Below are 16,019 nucleotides of genomic sequence, written 5' to 3'. Positions count from 1 at the left end.
GAATCCTTTGTAATCCAGCCATTGCTATTTATATTCGTAATGATTTATTTAAGGACTCTGTACATGTCAGCATAAAGTCATTGGAAAAAGCAAAATGAAGATTAGTTGGCTGGAAGCGCGTAGAATGGAGAAGAATAACCCAACAATGGAATTGAGATAAAGCTTAGACACAGTAAATAACTAAAAAAAAAAAAATAAAGGGCAATAGCTTTATTTTCAACTCGTCATATAGGAGCCAGAGCTTCTGATTTTGCCACCAGGCAGTTCCCATCAGAGGCTATTAAGAGCAGGGAAACAGGTGTCTGGTGGCCAGGGAAGGAAATGAGAAGCTGTGACACCTGAATTGGGATCATAGACCTGCTCCTGCCTTTGTGTCTGGGGAAAAGGCATTAACTGCTTGATGCCTCAGTTCCTCTGCTCGCTGTAGTGGCACCCAACTCTCAGCTGTTAAAACTTTTTGCTTATTTATAAGATGGTTTTTTTCCTACGGAGAACTGTAATGATGCAAGGCAACTTTATTATGTTCTGTGGAAAATGAGAAGTTAAGAAAAAAACGATGAAGGGATGTGTAGTGGAGCGCAACACTTTTTAGCACTGAGTCTCTAGGTCATTCTGAAGCAGGGATTTGAGTAGTGTCCCTTAGGATTTGCTGTTATACATGCTGAAATGATCAATCAAGGATAAAAAATGGACTGTTCTCATCTCATAGATCATTTCACAGTGAAACAGTTAAACTCCTGGCTGCTTTCTGAAAAACAGAGATCTGCATTAATAAGGTGACCTTATCAGAGCCACCCCTGGGGGGAAGGGAGGGAGAAAAAAGGTTGTGGAAAGAAAGAGAATCCTATTGTTAATCTTTTTTCAGGGAGACTTGGATACCTGAATGCAAATTACTTTATATTTAAATTGTGCGAAAGCACAAAAGGTTCGTGTCTACAATTGACAGTTATTTCATTAGCTGACTCGTGCAGCCTTGCAAATGGGTTCTAGTGTTAACTTTCCTTGGATTTGTTTTCTTTGTTCTTAGCAGATCTTGCAATGGTGATCATTTTGATTAATGCATTCAGCACCCTGTTTTACTCCTGATTCATGTTTTTTGCAGCAGTCAGTGTTCTGGCCTGGGTAAGGAGAGACAATAAGGTAGCTTTAGCGTTCCTCCAGTAGTGCCAATCTGATGGGCTGGCTTCCAGCTGGAGATGAGGGAAGCATGAAGGCCACTGTAATGCATTTTGCATGGTAATGGCCCCAAACACAAGGTAAAGCAGGTTTTAATCATCGGATGTAGGATTGCTGCAGCCACATCCCACTGTGACAGCAGATGGGTGCTGTGTGGGCTTTGTGGGGCTGGAATATCATCTTTGTATCTCTGTGAGCCTCTCAGGGCTTGGTACGCTGGCTTTGGGTCTCCATTCAGATAGGTTTGTGGTTCAGAGTGGTTCACCACATCCCAAAATTACAGTCTGTGCACTTGTCTGTTCAAAAAAGCTACCACATTAATTGAGTTATTAATCCAGGAGGGGTGGGGGGTGAGAATCTGTAGCTTAAATTTATCCTATCTTGCTTCAGGCACACCAATACTAGGTGTTCAGCCTATGCTACATATTTGAGGAACCCATAATCAGTTCAGGATAGAATGGTTCTTCCTATCCCTAAATTGGTGGGCGATCTCTCATCCGGATGTGCTGGCCTTCCATTGACCCAAAAGATGAGCTTCCTCAAGCTGCTCAAGTTTTAGTAAGTTGAATTTTAGGGTAGATCCTTTCAACTCCACCTACTGGTCTGGACTGAACAGCATCATCAAGGTTTATGCATGACTGTAAAGAAATACAGTTAGGAAAATTGCTTGATTACTTGTCCCAGATACACGTCGATACGCAGGCAAGTTGCCAGAGGTGTGCAAGCTCTTGCTATCCTTTCCTTCTTTTCTTCTTTGTTTCTTTTACTCAGAGTACGTTTTTCTTCTCTCCAGAACTTTTTGGCATTAGCTGTTGCAATCAATCTGCCGTTCCCTGCTGATGCCTCTTATTGCACTGGCTTTTCAAAATCTTTCATCAGTGCCTCAAGCATTACATCGTTCTTCAATCCACGTCGGGCTCCGGGTCCTAAACCACACAGACCTCAGGGGCCTGGGCCTTAGTTCCTTCACAAGTCACTTGTCTCCATTACCCTCCCTGATAGTCACAGCTTCAGCAATCTTATCATGCCAAGATCCCAGGACAAAACACTTCAAGACACAAAGGCAGAGCTTCAACAATAAAACCAGAAAAGGTTCAGGCCCAACCACCTCTATAAAAACTTTGAACCTGCTGTTCGTGCGCGAGGGAAGTGAACTCATCAGAACACTTTTTACTTCCTCGTGAATATTTTCAAGCCATTTTCCTTTTTTATAAGAAATTCAACATACAAAGGGTTTTCTGAGAACTGTTTGTGAAAATAGGAAACTTTGGGTTTAATTTTTTTTTATCTTGATTTTACACAGTCAACTACAAAAAAAAAAAAAGAGAAGAAATAAAAGGGTTTTATGTGTCTATAAGGGAGGCACTGAGAGAAAGCACTGGAAAGGTAGATTATTTTTTGCTTCACAAGTTTAAGTATTTTCCCTGTTCTCTCTTCTGCTTCACAGCAATAAATATAATAGGATTTTTTCATCCTTTTTTCTTAGACTTACTTCTTAGCCCTAGATGTTTAATTTAAAAAAGTGAAAGACAAAAGCAGGGATAGATGGGAATGAGTATCAGGGAAGTACAGGGACACTTGAAACTCAAGGGAAAGGGAACAGCAGTATAACTCAAGATATGTCAGCTGAAACAAAACAGCATTGTTCATTTTCTTTTCAACTGTATTTGGAAGTAAAAATCTTTAAACAAATATTTGTAGATAAAAATCCATCTAACCTAGCTTTTTCACAAAAAGTTCTCAGAAATCATTAGCTTGGTACATAACTGGTACATAACAAACATTCTGATCCTTTTGTCCATTATAATAACACTGAAATCAAATAGGTGATCACCATGCAAAATATTAAAGAGAGAAACAAATACTTTCTTCTGCTTAAATTTGCTTTACATATTTTTTTTATGCTAAATGGCAGGCTTTCTGAACACTGTGCCAGAGAGCTCTTACTTGTGAACAACAATTTCTATGTTTTGGGTTGAGTTTTAGCTTAATGTATGAAACCCACGTCCTTGCTGTCACGAAATCTCCATTTTACCACTTTTGTAATATTGTTGGCATATGTCTCCAGCTGTCTGTTGCTGACACAGAATTGCTTGTGATTATCTGATGCTGAGCTGTTCTGCTCTGTTTTTGTGGTTTTAATCTCTCCAACAATACCTGAACATGCTGTGCAGACCGTGATTATTGGGGCAGAATAGAGTCATCTTTGAAATTTACTGTCCCACACAGAAAATTGGAAATCCTTATGATCTTTATATCTGGCTTGAATGAGAACTGTGCTTCTTTCTGATTTCATAATTTAACATTGCAGACTGTTGACTTATTGACTACACCGTTAGCATTTTCCAGATTGGCAGACAAATTGCCTTGTAGGAGTGTCTATGCATATTTATACATCATCCAAAGGTTAAATGATAGAATACATTTTAATTGCTTAGAGATAACTTGGCAAATTAAATCTCTAGTACCAAAACTTCCAAACTTAAAAGATGAAAGTTAGGTACTGAAACCCATGGTTCTTTTCCAAGTAAATAAACCACTCAGCAATACTGATTACTGACAGTCTTCCACTGATGTTAATTAAATAGCATCCCACAGACATAGCTGCTGTTTTAGATGAAATTTTAAGACAGAGGAAATTCTAATTTTCTTCTTAGTCTTCCTAAGCATGGAGTTTATACTGATCTTGCTATTTCAGCAAGGACCACAGTCAAATAAACCCCAAAATGCAAAACAATAAAAGTGAGACATTCATATGTAAACATTTTTTTTCACTTCCAATTGTCTTAAAATCTGAAGGTGTAAAAAAACTCCAAAACCCTGAAGAAGCTAAAACATATAATGTGCTGTAAGAGCACCAAATACGCTCACTGAGAACATTTTTCAGAAAAAACATAACCTTGGAGCTATTTAAGTATTTAAGAGTAAGACTAATTGCTACTTACATTTTTTACTTCCCACTTCAGCAGTACTTTTCTCCCTAGAATACAGACCCCTAAAGAAATTACTGAGGAATAAAAAGTGTCCTGCAAATTAGCTGATTTACAGTGACTGCTCTAATGTATGTGCTCTTAAAATAAGGTCTTACACATGGATTGGGGAAATCCAAGGCACAAATACAAGCTGAGTGGAGAATGGATTAAGAGCTGCCCCGAGGAGAAGGACTTGAGAGTGTTGGTTAATGAGAAGCTCAACATGATCTGGCAATGTGTGCCCACAGCCCAGAAAGCCAATCGTATCCTGGGCTGCATCCAAAGCAGCGTGGCCAGCAGGTCGAGGGAAGTCATTCTAGTTAATCTTTAAGGTCCCTTCCAACCTAAACCATTCTATGATTCCATGACTCTGTGAAGGAAACTCCAAGTAGTTTGCTCTCAGTGGAAGAAATACATTACCCTGCAGCAGCTTGGTTACTTGCTGTGCCTTTACCTCCGCATGGGATCAGTAAGAACTCAAGTGGAGCACCATGCATTAGTGGGAGAGTGGGAGACACATGCATTCCTTTCCTGAGGGTCTTGACTAGAAGAAATGATGTATGTTTAGATGCAGAAAGGGATTAATACAACTGGAGATGCAGAGTGGGAGGGCTGAACTCCTTCAACCAGATGGGGGAACCAAAGCCAGGCGTCTCACTTGCCAGGCAAGGGTCTTATCAATGGGTCTTATCAGTGAGGAGCTTATCAATGAAAAATGGGAGACATCAGTGAGGTGTCCTCCTGGTCTTGTTGGTTGATTTTGAAAGAAATCTCTCTTGGCTTATGTTTTGAAAGGAGCTTTATATATACCTCCCAGAGGTGAGAATATATATTCTCACCAGAGGTGAGGCTTTCAGGCTGTTTAAGTAAGAAGATGGAGGTATCCTCTTTCAGTCTTTGCTCCAGAGGAGGATGGGAGTTACAATGCTCTGTGCTCCACAGTTTCTGTGGATGGGGTTTTGGCAGCTTCCACACTGAGCACAGATGGTCTCTGAGATCTTGTTCTGAGACAGCCCTGCAGGGTAAGCAATAACTCTGTGGGATTTCTTGGATTGTGAAGCTGCATATAGATATTTGAGGCCCACTGGAGTCCTTTATAGGTCCAACCTCTCTTGGAGTCCATTTTACTACATGATGTGTGAGCAAGAATGGCTACTGTCCTTGTTCTTTTGATTAACAGAGCCAAAAAAACCCCAATCAACAAAACCTGTGCGAGTTGTTAAGAATTATTTCAGTGGGTTTTGGAGAGAGCATGAAAAATCAAAATATTGGTGTCATGCATGGTGTGTAAAATCAGTGAAAAGCCTCTGTGGGAAGGAGCTGATCACAAAAGTATATGTAAAAGCCTTAGAATAATGAAATTAACGCTCTCCCCCTTTGGTTAAATTATAATTGGTGTCCTTGTTAGTAATCACACTACGGAATTAAAAACTGTCTTTCCCTTGGAGATTGATTATGCCTTTCACTGTAGAGTATTCTCCTGGAGAAACTGGCTGCTCATGCTTGGATGGGTGCACTCTTTGCTGGGTAAAAACTGGCTTATGGCCAGGCCCAGAGAGTGGTGGTGAATGGAGTTAAATCCAGCTGGTAGCCTGTCATCAGTGATGTCCCCCAGGACTCAATACTGGGGCCAGTCCTTTTCAATATCTTTATCAACAATCTGGACAAAGGGATCGAGGGCACTCTCAGTCAGTTTGCAGATGACACCAAGTCAGGCAGGAATGTTGATCTGCTGGAGGGCAGGAAGGCTCTGCAGAGGGATCTGGGCAGGCTGGATCAATGGGTTGAGGCCAAGTGGATGAGGTTCAACAAAGCAAAGTGCTGGGTCACACACTTGGGTCATAACAACCCCCTGCAGGCTGGGGGCAGAGTGGCTGGAAAGCTGCCCAGTGGGAAAGGCCCTGGAGGTGCTGGTTGGCAGTGTCTGAACACAAGCCAGTGTGTGCCCAGGTGGGCAAGAAGGCCAATGGCATCCTGGCCTGTGTGAGAAATTGTGTGGCCAGCAGGACCAGGGCAGGGATTGTCCCCCTGTTCTCAGCACTGGTGAGGCCACACCTCGAATCCAGTTTTGGGCCCCTCACGACAAGGAAGACACTGAGGTGCTGGAGCGTGGCCAGAGAAGGGCAACAGAGCTGGTGAAGGGTCTGGAGCACAAGTGTGATGAGGAGAGGCTGAGGGAGCTGGGGGTGTTTAGCCTGGAGAAAAGAAGACTCAGGGCAGACTTTATCAATCACTAAAACTCCTGAAAGGAGGCCGTAGCCAGGTAGGGGTTGGTTTCTTCTCCCAGGTAACAAGCAATAGGACAAGAGGAAACATCCTCAAGCTGCACCAGGGGAGGTTTAGATTGGATATTAAGAAAAGTTTCTTCCCTGAAAGGGTTGTCAAGCATTGGAACAGGCTGCCAAGGGCAGTGGTGGAGTCACCATCCCTGGAGGTATTTAAAAGACATGTAGATGTGACACCTGGGAACATGGTTTAGTGGCGGGATTGGCAGTGCTGGGTTAACGGTTGATGATCTTAAAGGTCTTTTGCAACCTAAATGACTCCATGATTCTATGGGTCTAGATAGTGTCTCCAGGTCAGAGGCAGGGCAGATAAAGATATCTAGTGAACTGCCATTACTTGTTAAGAAATGTGTCAATTCATCACTTTTCGTAAGTGAAAGTTTATCTAAACCATTATTAGCTTACCTCCCAATCAGTTAACTATTTGAAGCAGAATCTTGAGCTACTGCACTGTGCTGCCTCTGTTTTAGCCCTTAAACAAAATTCAAACTGCCTTTGCTCTGTTTTTTTTTTTTTCTGTCTTGGATATTTTGGATAAAAACTGAAGGTATGCGTTATATTTATGTTCACTAAATACTGTGATATATTCTCAGTAGTGCCACCTTTTGCTTGTAATATAATCCCCGTTGCCTCCCCACCTATCTTATCTTTTGCATTTTATTACCCCTTATATATACTGGTATGTAGAGGGAATTTGGAAAATATAGGCCATTTGGAAGAAATTCTGTATGTATTATATCAGAGAATTTGAAAGATTATAGAAATGTTTCCAGCTCCCAAAGAGTTGATCTTTACTCCAAGATTTAATATAGGGATGGACACAAGCCCTGTTTGCTCTCGCTGTTCTGGAAAGACTGGTTTTGCAATATTTTCTGTCCTCGGAATAGTAAAACAAGTTCTGATGAATTTAGCAAAGTCTACATGCTGCAGTGCCCCAGACAGTTTCTTATTTTCCTTGACATTATTTTTTCATCAGTTTGGACTGTGTAGTATCTGCAGACGGTGTATGTTCAAAATATTGGATTGCTGTGTTTTTGCATATAAACCTTGTAAAGGAAAAGAAATACCAGACTGTGTGTACAAGCATCAAAATCTGATTATATGCAGGATCTAATCTTAATATCACACCATCTTCACTGCAAAGCATTGCAAGAATATTCCAATTCACATTTTGAATGGTGTGTTTCTCTGCAGTCATCTTGCAGAACTCTTATTCCTACCAGGAGAAAATCAGTATACTGAACTGAATAAAAATGTATACATTAAATTGCTTATTCAAATGTCCAGCTTTGATGTTTGTAGAGAATTTAAGCAGGAGGCAATATAACCTGAGCTTTATTTTATTGATACAAGAGGCTAATGTGAGCTACGAAACAGGAAAGAATGAGAAGTTGTATAATATGCTGGAAATGTGAAAAAAATGCAGATTTCAGTTATTAGCTTTCACAGTTGCATTTGCATAGAAATGTACTGACGGCTGGATGACATTTCATGCATGAACTTGATGGAGCATCCTTAAACATATTCATGTTAGAAGAGTACTTAAAGGGAACCTCGAACTCAAACATTCCCGTCTTTGTTTAGAAAAAACCAAAAATCTTCTAGTTTCCCTAGGGTATTCCAGTACAAGGTATTTCTTTATGAAACAAAGCTTTCTTTGTTATGAGAAATTCTGTGACAGCCTAGGATGGGCCCTTCTTTCTGATCACACTTTAAAAAAAGATCCTGATTCCCCTGAATGTTAAATATTATTGCACAATAGATGTTGCTCAGGCTTTTGTGGAAAAAACCAGCAAAGCATGAAGCCCCTTGAGGTTTCAAACACCTCTTGGATTACCAGTTTCCTATGCCATTTTCTATTTTGAGGGAACACCTTCCTCGTAAGTGGGACAAAGATGAATGGCGGTCATCTATGCTGTGTGAGATGAAGGGAGTTCCTCTGCTTTGAAGAACTAGAGGAATTCTTGGAGGGGTCTGTGACAGTTATCCCCTGCTATGGATTTTTGGGAGCTGGGTGACAGAAACTTCTTCCAGTTAACATTTGCTTTTTGTACGTTGTTTTTGTTTGCTTGTTTGTTTTTAATTCAACTACTAGCACAGACCAGGTGCAGCTTCATTTGTAACTCATGAATGGTGTCTGGTCCCAGTTAGAGTGGGGAGGCTCACAGAGCACAGTGAAGGTCTTCAGATCAGTGAGCACTTGCACTTTCACTTGCCAGCAGTTTCAGCATTCATTTTCTGTTCTTTTAATTTAAACATGATTATTAACAAGTCACAGCTGAGGAAGGCACTTTGCTGAAATATTCTGAGGATTATTCCTGCTCTGTTATCTCCCTTTCACCTTCCACAACAGGATTTTACGTGCTCACATTAGTTGACGTTCTTCAGAAGAGCAGCTGGTCCATCTCTGATTGTGACTTTCATTAGAAGTAGAAAACTCTACCTTCTGAAGAAGTGAGATGTGAGCACTAATTCCTGGGAACGTTTTCTAAAAACTCACTTTATTCTGAAATATGACCAGCCTTGAAAGGGATTAGAAGGAGTATGACAAGAGTATGAATTAAAAAGCACTGCGTTGTGAAAACATCTATTTAAGCAGTTTTGACTCTGCCCTCGCACAGCCCTATTCCTGCTGCTGCTGATTGTCAAGGACCTTCCAAAACAGCAAGAATCATCTCTAGAGCCTGTCCTGTCTCTTGCTAAAATCAGATTTCTAAAAGAAAGTGGGACTATGTGGAGGTACCTTTCTGGAAAAAATGCGGTCCTGCATTTTTAGTAGCTGACCTCCTTTCCCATATTACTTGTGTGAACCTCTCAAGCAGAATAGGTCTCTGCAGAAAAGAGCTGCAGGATCATTTTTCCTGTCAGAATGAGACATAAATGCCAGTTCAAGACAGAACAGTTCTATACAGATGTGAAAATAGAAAACCAAAGTGGAAATATTATGAAAAAGGGTCATTAATACCGTCTTACTCAGAAGCTCTGTCTAAACCATAACATAACCATAGGCAGTGTCTAGTAATGATATTTTACACTGAAGCCCAAAGGTTACAAAAAGACTTTAGTCTTTGCCAAATGAAAGTCACTCTTCCATCTAAAGTACAGAAGGAATCGAATTCTTGCAGTGGTGCAAAATCTATGCATGTAAAGCTACTTTTAGAGTCATATTAGTAAAATCTGTCAAAAGCCAGGGGAAAGTCTGGTTTAAAAAAGGAGAGGGGAAAATCCCAAATAAAATTCCCAGTTGGAGTGAAAATACATAGGCTGAAGCCATCAGTGGATGGTAGCAGGGATAACAATCATTTGGGCTGCAACAGCAATCTTGTGTTCAAGCTGGTGGCAGCAGCACCTAAAGGACATGTTTTACAGGCGAGTGCATGCACAAGTCAGCTCAAAGAAAATGTCTCTCCCACTTTCCTCTCAGGCAATAAGTTTACAGCATGGAAAACAGCACACTGCCTGAGTACAGGAGATGGTATTTAGCAAGATTTTGAATGGTAAACATCAGGGTAAGAGCTTGAAACTCTCAACAATTTGAGAGTCATTTGCAGCTCCCAGACAACCCAGCTCCTGGCTCCCGCTGAGCACAGGACTGGGGAGGGTGGGGAGAACTGCTGCTCACACCGAGGCAAGACAGAGCCGACTGGCAGCGTCTCCTGGTTCCTGTTGACTTTCTGTGGGCACATTTAACCTGTAATTTGGAAAAGGAAAATACAGTCTGGCACACGTTCTTGAAGGGTTGCCAGTCCCAGATCTATCCATTGCACAGCCTGCCAGAATGGGGAAGATAAGTATCTTACAGACCAGTATCCACAGCAACAGACACTGGAATTTTATCTTTTTAATAGATATAAAAACCCAAAGAAAATAATTACTTTTTCATTTTCCAATTTTATAATAGTAATAATGACCTTCAGGTCAGGAATTTTCAGCAGTTAATGACTGTCTGGCTTTTTCTTTGGTCCTCAGTTTCTCCAGCCAGTCATTAACAGTGAAAAAAGTGCCTTCTCCTGTGGTCACTTTGGCTTAATCGTTACCTTTTCATGCTACAGAATATACCAGCTGGGAAATAAGTGCCTCCTGTGTGAATGGACCCATAAAGTATTCCTTAGGTTTCATTTCTTTGAAAGAATATTCTGTTAGGATGTGGGAGTCTACTGTAAAGGATGATTGAGTACTATCTTCAGTCCCAAGAAAAGTTAGATCACTCTCAGGAATTGGGACTAAATAGCTTTGCAGTGATGCTCTTTCTCTTCCGAGGATGGTTTAAGGCCATAGATTTCAAAAGATTAAATCTTAAGAATTTATCTATGCAATCTGGGTTCCCATACTATTCTCTTGGTAATGGAGTGCTTCGGAGATTATATATGGACAAAAATATTTTCTCATCCATCTTCTAGGATCACACAGGAACTGGGCCTCTTTTTCTTTGTTTGTTTAAATTTTTTATATGTAATCACTGTGACACTGAAAGCACATTGTGGCAACAGTTTCTTGAGAGTTAAAATTCATTTTAAAATATAAAGGGGAATAACCCTCTTGAATGCTTACCCTGCTGTCTGGATAGTAGATTCCCTCCTTCCAACCACCCTCTCTCTCAAAACACCTACAAGCTGTACATGACTTTGTTCAGAGGAAGATTCATTTATACGTGGGAATGACTTTATCTTGCACTTTATCATAAGATAAAAAATGAGAACCATGGAATGGAGGTATGTTCTGATCACCCTATTGATCATATTCTTGGTAAAAATTAATCAGACTGTGAGTAGATCATATGCCTGTACATAGATAAACCTTTGAACAGTCTTTAGTTCTTGTGCACTGTTAGTTGAGTTCTTCCTTAAGCTGCATGACTTTAAATTCATTGTTAAAATACAGCATTACCTAAAAAAATTGTGAATGTGTCTTCCTGCAGGGTATATTTGACCTGGAAAACAATTGTGTAAGAAATGCAATACTTGAAGGATAAACAAATTCACAACAAAACAACAGTTTTCTATGTATTCGACATATTCAGTGTGTAGGGATTCCTGGTCCAGTGTATGGTTACTGCTGAGTAGTCAGGTAGTAGTGAAGCACCTCCACTTGAATGGTAAAAGAAAATGGGAATTTCTTCATTAGCAGATTTAAAATCAATATGGTGTCCTTTGAGAGTTTGGCATTAAACATGGAAGTAATGTGAATGATGAGCCTAATTTTAATGTTTTGCTGTGAAAGAGATTTAGCACCTGCATAGCTTTTATTGGAACTATCGGCTTTTCATTTTGTATCTCCAAGCGCAAACACGGAGTGCACATCAAAACTGCAGGCATCAGCTTTTGATTGAACACCTTCTTTACTTTTCAAGAAAAATATCACCATCAAAATCTAGGTAGTGTTCCAAGAAACAGCCACTCAGGAGTCCCACAAGGGCTGGGACTGTGCTTTGTGGTTTCTCGACTCTCAGAGTGACAGTGTTACTTTTTAAGCTGAGGCTTCATTTGCACTTTGAAAGTAAGACAATTTACTTCTCAGTTCTTCTCTGTGTTGTTTCTAAAAGGCTGGACTTGCCAGAGGATTTAAATTTGATGGCATTCCAGTAATTCCCTTAACAAGGAGCTTTAAAATCTACACCTTTAAAATGGCTCTACACCTTTAAACTTCAAGCTCACCTCAGTGTTAAAGCAGCTGGCAAACCATTAGTAGAAATGAGAAAGGTCCAAAAGACAGGAGTGACAAGACTTGTGTTTCATTCGGTGCTTTAATGGATTTTTCCTCAGCTTCACAGCTAACCAGTGCAGATTATTTATAGATTTTAAAGCCAGAAATTAACACTGTTCCTTGTAGGCAGAAGAGAAATGTATTGGGTCATTATTAATTCTTTAGCATTATAATGCCTTCTGGCTCAACGTGTGTGCTGGGGACCAAGAGTAAACATGCATTTATCATCCCGACCCTTATCTGTTCCCAAAAACGTCCTTCAGTGGAGAACTGTGAAACAGCCTGTCTGGAGGATTTGAGACCGTTTATTTTTTTGCTCTCATACAAAGATCTTTACAGCCTTTGCTGTAACTAAACCTTCAAAGGTAAAATGTTGCAAATACCAGTTGAGAGTGTTCCTTCCGCCCTCCAAAAAAAACCTACAAACAAACAACCAACCCCCCTCACTAAGATGCTAGTTACTGTCACATGAAGTCTTTCAGTTTTCTTTCATTGGGACAAATTACCCAGGCCTCCTCAGTATCTGAAGAGATCTCTCCCCTTCCAAGACAACCTTCTCCGTGCTTCTCCTGTTATTTCCAGTCTCACCATTTTCCTGAGGTCCTTTCCCTCGACAGCAGTCTTGCATGTCACTAATGGAATTCAGATGTGGAGGGCATACAATCCCGGTAGGAGTCAGTGTACCCAATCCCCCACTGGCCACTTAACTTTGTAGGGCAAAATCGTCCTTCACATAATTTTAACAGTGTCTATGGAGTAATTCCAGCAATCAGCCTGTCCCCTTGTCTTCCTGCAGCTCCCTGTACCCCGTTGTAACACGAGGTAGCAGCACTACAGCAGCTGTTACTATTTGATCAGCAATGCAATCCTTGCTGGAATTTCATTTCCCTCGCAGCCTTGCTACTAGAATACATTTGTCATCCATACTTTGTAGCAGACTTATATTTGCCTGTAATTACGTACCAGTCTGGCGATACTTTATTGTTAACATAAAGTACTGCCATTTAAATCCCCAATCTTAAACTGAAGTATTTGCAAAACTCTGTAATTGCTAAAATAATAAAGCTGCCATTATTGTATGGGAAGTTTACAGCTTGTTGCTGAAACACTTACACCGGGCTCAACTACACCTGTATGGATTCTTTGGAGTTTCATGTGGTGCTTCAGACAGACAGACTTCTACTTCTGCAGGGCACAACTGAAAGTTTCTGGCACTTTCATAGAGTGGCTGAGGTTGGAAGGGGCCTCAAGAGCTCATCTTATCCGGACCCTTTTCAAGGGGTTGCCCAGGACCACATCCAGAGGCTTTTGAGTTATCTCCACAAGCTGTCGGAGCAGCCTGTGCCAGTGCTCAGTCAAAACTGAACTTCACGTTTTCCAGCTTGTGGTCTGTCCCCATGTACAAGGAACTCTATAAAAGATAACACGGAAAAATAAGTTCACTGTGGTTAAACTCAATGCAACGGGTACATACCGTCCTGCAAATGCTTAGTGATACGCAAACCAGAAAAGATGATCCATTTTGGTTTCATTTCGTGTTGGTGTTTTGCAAACACAAAACTGGTGATGCCCCTCTCTTTCTCTCATTCTGTGATTTATTTATTTTTTTAACCTTTATTCGCCACATATTATTGTCCTGTTCCTAAGACTGGCTGGGTAAAACAGATCTCAGGACTAGAAACACAGGTGTGAGTTTGCCATCAGCAATGTTGCCACATTACTCTTTTTTTCACACAGGAATCTCAAAACATCCATACTCGGTATCTAAGTGTCTCCAAAAGTTTGGGAATTCGTGCTAAAGATGGCAGGGTGTCCAACCCTTGTTCTGACACACCTGCACAGCATTTCTGAGCTCCCTGTGCTGTTCTGGGGGAGGTTGGGGAAGCTTTGTGCTCTTCCAGCACTTGCCACAGGACGGTGTGATTGAGCGCAGGTGGTTCTGTGTTACCATGAGGACCTTCAGGTGAAAACTGACTTTCTGGTTCTGTTGCTAAGTGGCAGATGAGTGTGGGGTCCTGTGTTGTGTTGTTTAGCCAAGAAGGATCTGGTCTCCTCACAAGGGTACCCCCTGCCCCTTCTCCCTGCATTCCCTGGCTCTGCCCAGGCCCTTGGAGCAAACCTCCTTGTGTGTCACCCCCTCAGAGCTGGGAAAAGGCCTATTTCTCATCCAGAGGAGGCCACTAAGTTGATCAGAGGGATGGAGCACCTCTCCTATGAGGAAAGGCTGGGAGAATTGGGATTGTTCAGCCTGGAAAAGAGGCAGCTTCGGGGTGACCAAATTGCAGCCTTCCAGGACCTAAAGGGAGCACACAGGAGAGATGGGGCAACACTCTTTACAAGAGCATCTAGTGACAGGACAAGGGGAAATGGGGTCAAATTGAAAGAGGCTAGGTTTAGATAGTAGGAAAAAATTCTTTCCTTTGAGGGTAGCGAGGCCCTGGCACAGGCCCTGGCACAGTTTGCCCAAGGAATTTGTGGATGCCCCATCCCTGGGAGTGTCCAAGACCAGGTTGGATGGGGCTTGGAGCAACCTGGTCTGGTGGAAGGTGTCCCTGCCCACAGCAGGGGATTGGAACGGTATGATCTTCGAGGTTCCTCCCAACCTGGGTCATTCTGTGATTTCTGGAACAAGGCCTATTTCTCTGAAACAAAAGCTACTTCTGTGGAAGGGAGTTTTTAACTTGGGATAAATGAGCTTCCCGGGGTCTTTCCCGGGGCCGAGCTCGACCCAGCGTGCCCACAGCGTCCGCGCCCTGCCAGGATCCCGAGGGCTGGGATCCGGGATCTGTCCCAGCGCGGGCTGAGCCGCGCCCCGCCGGGCCCTCGACGGGCGCTGGGACGGAGCCAGCCCGTGCGGCGGGGGCGTGCGGCCGCCCCGGGGCAGGCCGGGGCCGGGCGGCCCGGGGGGGGTGTTCGGGCGGTGCCGGGAGCCGCTGCCGTTCCCATTCCCGCTCCCGGGGCCGCTCCCGCCCCGCCCGCCCCGCCCGGCCGCGCATCGCGTCGCTCCGCGCTGGATTGCTCGCGCCTGGGCGGGCTGTGTGTGTGTGCGGGGCCCGGCGGGGCGGCGCGGCCCGGCCAGGCCCGCTCAGCCGAGCGCAGAGGCGGCGGCAGGAACAATACGGTGAGTGCGCGGGGCCGCGCGGCCGCCCCGCACCATGTACGCGTTCGTGCGCTTCCTCGAGGACAACGTGTGCTACGCGCTGCCCGTGTCCCGCGTCAGGGACTTCAGCCCCACCTCGCACCACGACTTCGACAACCAGAAGGTCTACACCGTGTACCGCAACCCGGAGGAGGCGGCGGAGGACGGCGACGAGAGCCCCGGCGAGTGGGGCGACCGCCTGCTGCTGCACAAGGCCCAGATCCTGGCGCTGGCAGGTGAGGGCGGGACGGGCCTCCGAGGGGGGGGGGGCGGGGGGGGGGCCCAAAGGCGGGCCCCTGCCCGTGAGGGGGGGGGGAGGGACGCGGGGAGGGGTGAGGGGATGGGGGGAGGCAGCTCCGAGCGGCCCCAGGCCCGGGGAGGGGTCCCAGCCCCCGGAGGGGCCCCACGGGGCGGTTCCCAAAACAACCGCGACCCCCGTGGGTCACGGAGCAGGGGGGTGGGGGTGGGGGGACGGGCGGACGGCGGGAACTTAATTTAAAAAAAAAAAATAAAATAAAGTTTAGGTTTTTTTGCCCACGCCGCGTTTATGGTGCACGGAGTCATCTGTGTGCCTTTGCGGCTGCTGCCAGATTAGAGGGGTGCTGTTTTATGTCCGCTTTGTTAGTTTTAAGTGACTTCACGATTTGGAGGCAGAGCTGCGGGTGCTGCGCTGGTCCAGCGTGGGTTTGCTGCGTTTGGTTTGTTTCATGTCTAACCTAGAAACGCCTCCAAGCCAGGAGAAGC

The 16,019-nt window shown here is 43.6% G+C and overlaps 1 protein-coding gene across 3 annotated transcripts in view; it reads left to right on the top strand.

The window, feature by feature from the left end:
* Positions 1 to 16,019, top strand: part of LOC113949901 (BEN domain-containing protein 5-like) — a 910,469-nt gene that overhangs the window by 527,827 nt on the left and 366,623 nt on the right. Inside the window, exon 1 of one of the 3 annotated variants that reach the window (XM_027649029.1) lies at positions 15,216 to 15,511. The exons of 1 other annotated variant lie outside the window; for it this stretch is intronic. In XM_027649029.1, the coding sequence (XP_027504830.1) occupies positions 15,292 to 15,511 (220 nt within the window). In that variant the 5' untranslated portion in view covers positions 15,216 to 15,291. Of the gene's footprint in view, positions 1 to 15,215; positions 15,512 to 16,019 lie in introns of those variants that run through there. One more of the 3 variants, XM_027649028.1, reaches the window with a different exon arrangement.

Source organism: Corapipo altera, unplaced genomic scaffold (assembly GCF_003945725.1).
Source record: "Corapipo altera isolate COAL_440 unplaced genomic scaffold, ASM394572v1 112, whole genome shotgun sequence".
Taxonomy (NCBI): domain Eukaryota; kingdom Metazoa; phylum Chordata; class Aves; order Passeriformes; family Pipridae; genus Corapipo; species Corapipo altera.
This window is presented reverse-complemented; position numbering and strand designations above follow the sequence as displayed.